The sequence below is a fragment of the Solanum verrucosum genome, unplaced genomic scaffold (assembly GCF_900185275.1).
Source record: "Solanum verrucosum unplaced genomic scaffold, falcon-dt-bn FXZP01000182.1, whole genome shotgun sequence".
NCBI classification, from domain to species: Eukaryota; Viridiplantae; Streptophyta; class Magnoliopsida; order Solanales; family Solanaceae; genus Solanum; species Solanum verrucosum.
Window position 1 is genome coordinate 2735179 of NW_026020378.1, and position 7937 is coordinate 2743115.

The following is a 7937-nucleotide window of genomic DNA, read 5'->3' on the forward strand; positions in this document are numbered from 1 at the left end:
TTAAAAGAAAGATTATTTAATGGTCATTTATTTAAAATTGAATGGCCATATGTACGAGTAATCAACTCAATCCTATGCTTAGACATTATAAGTAAGAATTAGAAAATATAAGTAAACACTAGAAAGATAAAACTTTGGACCTCTTTATTATTCTAATGATTAATATGGACCTGATTGGAACAATATTCAAATCACTTTACCATTAATTGACAGTGCTACAAACAATTTTAATTGAATGAAATGTTTTTGCATCAACTTTTGAATGAAATACGTTGGCATAATTTAATATGAAAACGAATGACAACTCATAGATTGGTAACGTCAACATCCAAATTCAAGTTAAAAGATTTAGTTAATCATTTCACAAATATGTTTGAATGCTAGCTTCACAAATATAAAAAATTATGAGTTCATACCTATAAAACTTATTGTTTTATCAAATCTATTTAATTTGTTTACATTAATTTGGTTTCAAACTTGGAGTCTTTTTATCAACGGGAGAGAATTTTATTACTAGCTCATAAGTATGAAGTAATATACATTGTTAGTGGAGTTTTGACACCAGCCTATCATAAGCTTTATTTATGGTAGCAGATAACATATCTTACTTTCAAGATTTCAAATCACATATTTTAAGGAGACTTACCGATAAATATGCTTTAGATAATAATCTGATACTATGAAAAATTATTTACACTGACGGTATACACAGCTTAACCTCATTAATTGTCCTCCTAAAAATTGACAATATTTCATAGAAGACCAATTCATTCTTTCAAAAAAAAAAAAAAATCATTTCTCTATGATATCCACATGATACATCACGTACATAGTATCAGAGAGAACTGATTCATTCCTTCAAAGAAAAAACACTCCTCAGTCCTCTCTATACCCACATAGCATATCATATACTAACATAGTATCATAGAAGACTGATTCCTTCCTTAAAAAAAGACAACTCCCCTCACGTGAGGGCATGATTCTTTTTCATAGGCCAAACACGTGAAAATTCTCTTTTGATATATATGGGTGGCGGTGAGATTCGATCTTAGGACCTTTGCTTGCTCTGATATCATGTTAAAGTGTGTAACCATCTCAACTAAAAGCTTAAGCGGTTAGAGTGAACACACTTTTATTATTTAATTGTATTTTCAACACAAGGATATGTTTCGTATATCATAGAAGTGATTTTCTAACTTATTTTCTGTTGTTCGGTTAGTAAGAGAAAATATTATCGCAAGAGCATTTAGGTGTAATCTAAACAAAATACTATGACATGCACTTTAACAGAAAATACTATAATCGGGAGCTGACCCTGAATCTAGGACAGTTTGGGGAGTCATGTCTTGAGTTAGTTCAAGGTTCGAAAATTGGGTTCTAGATCTAGGTCTGAATTCAAATTTGAGGGTTGGGCTCACAATTCAGATCTAGGGTCGGGGTCGAGTCCTAAGTCAAGGTCGGGAGTTGAATCCTGAATCAAGGTCAGGTAGTTGGGTATTGGGTTGGGGTTAGGGTTGAGTATGAGAGTTGGTTCAAGAATCGAGGTTTAGACCCTCTCCCGGCCTCCCCTACCCTAGAATCTGACCCAGGATCCAGATCCTGACTACGATCTGAGATCCAACTCTAACTAGGGACATAACTTTCGACATTGACCCCATAATTGAGATCTCAAACCATAACACAACTATTTATCCCAATCGAAGACTCCGACCCAAAAACTAACTCTCGATTTAAAACATAGCCCTAAACCAAGACCCTGCTCTTAATGCTGAACCGAAACCCAATCCTGAGATGAGACCCGACTCCCGACCTATACCTAGACCCAACTTCAAATTCAGGATACGAGCTTGACTTGAGATCTGACTCTCTATCCTGACCCTGGACTCAATTTTCAACCCAAATTGTGACCTAACATCCGACCTCGACCCAGGACCCGAGATCCAACCTCGATTTAGGACCCGGACCTAGCTCGGGACCCTACTCTTGACCCCCAACCCGGGTGTCGAATTGCGGATATCAAGGTCGGATCATGGGTCAGATCGAGAGTCAGGTTGATGTTGGATCTCAGATCTCGATTTAGAGACGGGTTAAAAGAGAATTTTGGAAAATATCTTTCTTATTTCATGTAGGGAAGCCATTTTTCTTAAATTTGAGTAAAATTAGTCTATTTAAAAATCATTTTCCAAAAACTTCCAAGTAAACCAAACATGAAGCGATTGGAATTGCCATTTAATTTGCTAAAAAGTTATCATAATTATTGAATATAATAAATTGAAGAAAAAGGGAAAGAAATCTCATATTGCCAATAATGTTTATTTTCAACAGTTAAAGAGATCCTTTGTTTTTTGACAATTCGAAAAGTGAGTCAAAAGAGCATTTTCGTAAAAATCCGACAAAAGCTTAAGCCTTTCTCCAACATATGTCCCTTCCCTTTCTTCTTTTTTCACTTGCAACCAACCCTTCATGTTCAAAATACAGGTCAAGGTGCATTCTTGTAATTATTCCACAACTCTATATCCTTTTTCATATTCTCAATACTCCTTCTATTTATACTCTCAAATTCTCACTACCAAACCCTATCTATTCATCCCCATATATCTTCATTTCAAATCCTCAAAACTAAACACTCTTGGAAAAAAAAAACACCTTATTGCAAATTAATTTGGTAAGTTCTCTTTGAAACATTTTGTTAATTATTCATATTTTATGTCTCATCTTTTATGGTTCCTCTCTTCTTCTTTTGGTAAATTACCATTTGCAACATTATGTCCATTTATACTCATCTTGCAGGTATATTAAGAGTCTGTTTGAATTGACTTTTGGCTTTTATAAACTCAAACTTGTGATTTTATTTTTATTATGTTAACTTAAAAATAAGTGTTTGTAGATGTTTTTCTAATTTATCCTGCTTGAAAACTATTTTAACTTAAAAACACTTAAAATAAGTCAATCTAAACAGACTCTAAGTCATGAGATTATTCATTACAGAAATGTTTAGTGCTCCCTTGTATGTGTTCATAATGATGATGAGAATATAGGAACATTTTTATAGTTATATTAAAATGTCAGATTTATATATCAAAAGATTCCACATAGAAAGCTGGGATTATTTTAGCTTTTAGTCCATTTTCTTTTTCTTTTTTTCTATTTATTTCAAGAAACTTTTTTTTTTTTGTAAAGCACCAGATCCCAAGGTTTTTGTTATATTAACAGAGAATTTTTTTTCATGTTTGTGACAGGAAAATGAAGGATCATTCCTCTTAGCAAAAAGTTACTCAAGCTTTATTTAGTTCCTCTTTTTCCATGCAACTTATGATATAGAGCTTTCATATCTAGCTAGAGAGAAAAAATGGCCAGCATAGGATCAAAATGGATCATGTGTTTGATCGTGTTCGTGCTATTTTACATGCAGCAAGTCAAAAGTAGCTCTGAGCTCGAGCTACTTTTATCGATGAAAACATCGATGAAGGATCCATTAGGATCTCTTCATGATTGGATTCCGCGGTCTCAATCTTTTTGCCATTGGAATGGTGTTGTTTGTGATGACTTGTCGCATGTTGCAAAAATTGAGCTATCAGGGAAGAACTTATCTGGTAAATTATCCGAGACGATTTTCAACTTTCCACACGTTGAATCGATTGATCTCTCGAATAATCAACTCTATGGAGAAATTCCAAGCAATATCTCAACTTGTTTGGCGCTGAGATTTCTCAATCTTAGTAACAATAACTTCACAGGTCCACTTCCTCAAGGCTCGAGAATCCCACTTGTCGAGACATTGGATCTCTCAAACAACATGATTTTGGGGAAAATCCCTGAAAATATTGGTTTATTCTCAAGGCTCAAAGTTCTTGATTTTGGTGGAAATGTGTTGGTTGGAAGCATTCCAAAGTCTATTGCAAATATTTCTAGTTTGGAGTTTTTGACTCTTGCTTCAAACCAACTAATCGGAGAAATCCCTCGAGAACTAGGTCTTTTGAAGAACTTGAAGCTTATTTATTTGGGATACAACAATTTGTCTGGTGGAATACCGGAGGAGATTGGTGAATTGTCTTCTTTGTATCATCTCGATCTTGTGTACAACAATCTCACAGGTGAAATCCCTTCATCTTTAGGTAATCTCACCAATCTTGAATACCTTTTTCTTTATATAAACAAGCTCACTGGCTCGATTCCAAGATCTCTATTTAATCTCAAGAAAATCATCTCACTTGATTTAAGTGATAATTTCTTGTTTGGTGAAATTCCTGAGCTTATTTCCCAATTACAAAATTTGGAAGTTCTACAATTGTTTGCGAACAATTTCACTGGTAGAATTCCAAATACTTTATCTTCCTTACCTCGACTTCAAGTTCTTCAATTATGGTCTAATAAATTGTCTGGTGAGATTCCCAAGGACCTTGGGAAACACAACAATCTCACAATTCTAGACCTTTCCACCAATAACCTCACGGGTAAAATACCCGAAACCATATGTTACTCCAACCATCTTTTCAAACTCATACTCTTTTCAAATTCACTTCATGGCGAAATCCCTGTAAGCTTGAGTCATTGCAAAAGCTTACAAAGGGTCCGCCTTCAAAACAACCACCTCACCGGTGAATTGTCCCCAGAATTCACAAAGCTCCCACTTGTTTACTTCCTTGATATCTCGGGCAACAATCTATTTGGCTCCATTAGCGAAAGACGATGGGATATGCCATCACTTCAAATGCTAAATTTGGCTAGGAACAAGTTTTTTGGTACCTTGCCTGATTCTTTTGGTAGCAAGAAACTCGAAAACTTGGACTTATCCGAAAATGATTTTAACAGTACTATTCCTAAGAATTTCGGAGAGTTATCAGAGTTAATGGAGCTCAAACTAGGAAGCAACAAGCTTTCAGGCGAAATCCCCAATGAATTGTCTTCATGCAAGAAGATTGTGAGTCTTGATCTGAGCCATAATCGATTTTCAGGTCAAATTCCAACTAGTCTCTCTGAAATGCAAGTTCTTAGCCTTCTTGATTTATCAATGAATGAATTATCAGGCGAAATCCCGCCTAATTTGGGGAAAGTTGAATCACTTGTCTTGGTTAACATCTCTCACAACCATTTCAGTGGATATTTACCGTCCACCGGAGCTTTCCTAGCCATAAATTCAAGCGCGGTGGTTGGAAACCAACTATGTGCCCGTGGGGACGACGACATTACAAGCGGCCTAACGCCTTGTAAATCGCTCAAGAAAAGCTCAATTTGGTGGTTCTTCTTGACATTTCTTCTTGGAATACTAGTTTTGCTAGTATTCTCGGCTTTAGTTGTTGTATTTATTCAAAGAAGAAGAGAATTGAAGCTAAAGAAAGTGGACAGTACTACTCAAGAATATGGTAATAATTGGGAAATACAATTCTTCGATTCAAAAGCCTCGAAATCCATCACCCTAGATGACATCTTAGGGATTGGAGTTTCGTACAAAGGGGGGTTTTATTCTGAAATAAGTAACATGCAAGTATTCGTGAAGAAGTTGAATGTGAATATTCCAACAAGTTTTTGGACAAACATCCAAGAACTAGGAAATATTCGACATCCAAATGTTGTGAAGATATTGGCTGCATGCAAATCGGAGAAAGGAGGTATTTTGGTTTATGAGTATGTACAAGGGAAAGATTTGAGTGAAGTGATTCGAGTCATGAGTTGGGAACGTAGACAAAAAGTTGCTATTGGCATATCTAGAGCATTGAAATATTTGCATTGTTCTTGTTCACAAAGCATTTTCATCGGTGACCTTTCTACCCGGAAAGTTATCATTGACGGAAAAGATGAACCTCGCCTGAGATTGAGTCTTCCCATTACGTCCTACGTTGGTCCAGGTAAATTTACCATTTTACCCTTGTCATCTACGGTAAAATACAATCGTAAGCTAAAACATCATATATTCTATCAGGTAACATGTCTTATTTGCAAGATTATAAGCTTACCTACATACATCTTTCAACTGACTAGATCGTGTAAATTAATTTATACTGATAATGCATATAACTTAATTAATTCGTTAGTTTAATATTTAACAACCTTTGTTATAACTTAAACAAACTACATATAGTTTCTAAAGAGTGTAACGTAGCTATGATGACTTTAATGAAAATTGATTTTTTCAGCTATAGCATTGATGTGATAGGAATGTCATGTTATGTTGAAAATTATTTGATCTAACTAAAAGAAATTTTGTATTTTTCTAATTATTAGAATAGAAATAATTCTTAGAATTTACGTACTTGGTCTTTATTTGGTTTCTATTTTAACTTTAGTTCTCATAGTCTCTAGGAGTAATGATAAGGTCAAGGAATTAAGCAAACAAATGTCATGGAGGCAATCATGAATGTTTTTTTTCTCTTAAAATAAATGTAGACATATAAATCTTATCATTCCTTTCTTTACGTAGAAAATAATAAATCTAGTCTAGTGTAACAAAAGTCATGACCTTTTATGCCATGCACGTACAATACTGTTACTTAATTACGAGTTACAACTTTTCTCATGTAGAATACAATGGAATATCGGAGAAGAGAGATATACATGGATTTGGGCTTGTTTTGATTGAGTTATTGACTGGAAAAAATCGCGATGATGCTGAATTTGGGAAGCGTGAGAGTATAGTTGATTGGGCGCGATATTGTTACTCAGAATGTCATTTGGAGACATGGATTGAACCACTATTGAAGAGTGATGCAGTGAATAATCAGAATAAAATGGTGGAGATGATGAATGTGGCTCTTCAATGTACTGCTAGTGAGCCAGCAGCAAGGCCTTGTGCTAGTGATGTTGCAAAGACATTGGACTCTTTTGTTAGATCAAATTCTTGTGGTTTAGGGTTGAAAAGGTGTGGTAGTGTTTAGATTTTGGGATTTCTAACTTCAAGTCCAAGATTTTTGTTTTTATGTTAATGTTACTTTTTTTTTTTGGTTTACTTTGTATTGGGCATAAATTAATGAGTGTTGCTCAATGTTTTGGATGTTATTTGAGTGTAAAAATGTAGATATGAAACTAAATGCTAATATATATATAGTAGATTGCTACTTTTAATATGCTCATCTATGTTTCTTTTTGGCTTCTCATGTGTTATAGTTATCTCAACACCAATCAAGAATTCTAATTCTGTATGAATAGATATTATTTCATTCCAAATCTTTTTCGATACCTCCTAAGGAAAATACCGAATTTGGATCCAAATTGACGAATTAGCGTAAGTTCATGATTATATGTGTGATACCATCTACCATTCTAATAAAAACTTACTCATCTCTAGTCTTCCAATATAATATTTTCCCAAGTTATATTTCAATTGAACCCCTCGACATATATTTGGTAATTGTCCATTGGAGACATCGACATAATTTCATCGGTAAAAAAAAAGGCCGTAAAAAAATGAGGCAGGTTTTAATAGTGATGTTTGTGATTTAGTTATGTGAAAATAACCCATCAATGATTATTTTGAAAAATATTAAGTAACATGACCAATTAGCTTATAGATAATATTTCATATAAATTATTTTGCTGTAATTATTGAAAATAGGCATTGCATCTATATATTGAATCAAAGATTAACGGTCAAAAATTAGGAGTAACAATGTTTTTCACCCATAATATTTTTCACTAGCAAACAATAAGACCATAGCTTTATTTTAATTTTATTTTTAAAAAGAAAAAGAAAAACCTTAGCTTCTTTCACTTAATCATTATTATTCCTATAGGCCAAATAAAAAAAGTAAATGTATATCTAGACACAAACACTTTGTCACTGACAAACAGCTTCTTTCACAATAATCATTATTATTCTTATTGAAATAAACATGTATATCTATAACATAAAGATTCATTCTAATCAAAGGTTACCCCTTTTTATTACAAAATTCAATGTTCCAAAGCTAAGACAAAAGAAAAGAAAATGCATCGTTGTGTCT

General features: G+C 33.9%; 1 protein-coding gene across 1 annotated transcript; it reads left to right on the plus strand.

Annotated features, from left to right (window-relative positions):
• Positions 1-2586: 2586 nt before the first annotated feature.
• Positions 2587-7037, plus strand: LOC125838543 (leucine-rich repeat receptor-like serine/threonine-protein kinase SKM1). Its single transcript, XM_049517589.1, has 3 exons — positions 2587-2665; positions 3240-5846; positions 6520-7037. Exons 2-3 carry the CDS (start codon positions 3350-3352, stop codon positions 6870-6872), a joined length of 2850 nt encoding a protein of 949 aa, XP_049373546.1. The 5' UTR covers positions 2587-2665; positions 3240-3349; the 3' UTR covers positions 6873-7037.
• The last annotated feature ends 900 nt before the right edge of the window (positions 7038-7937 follow it).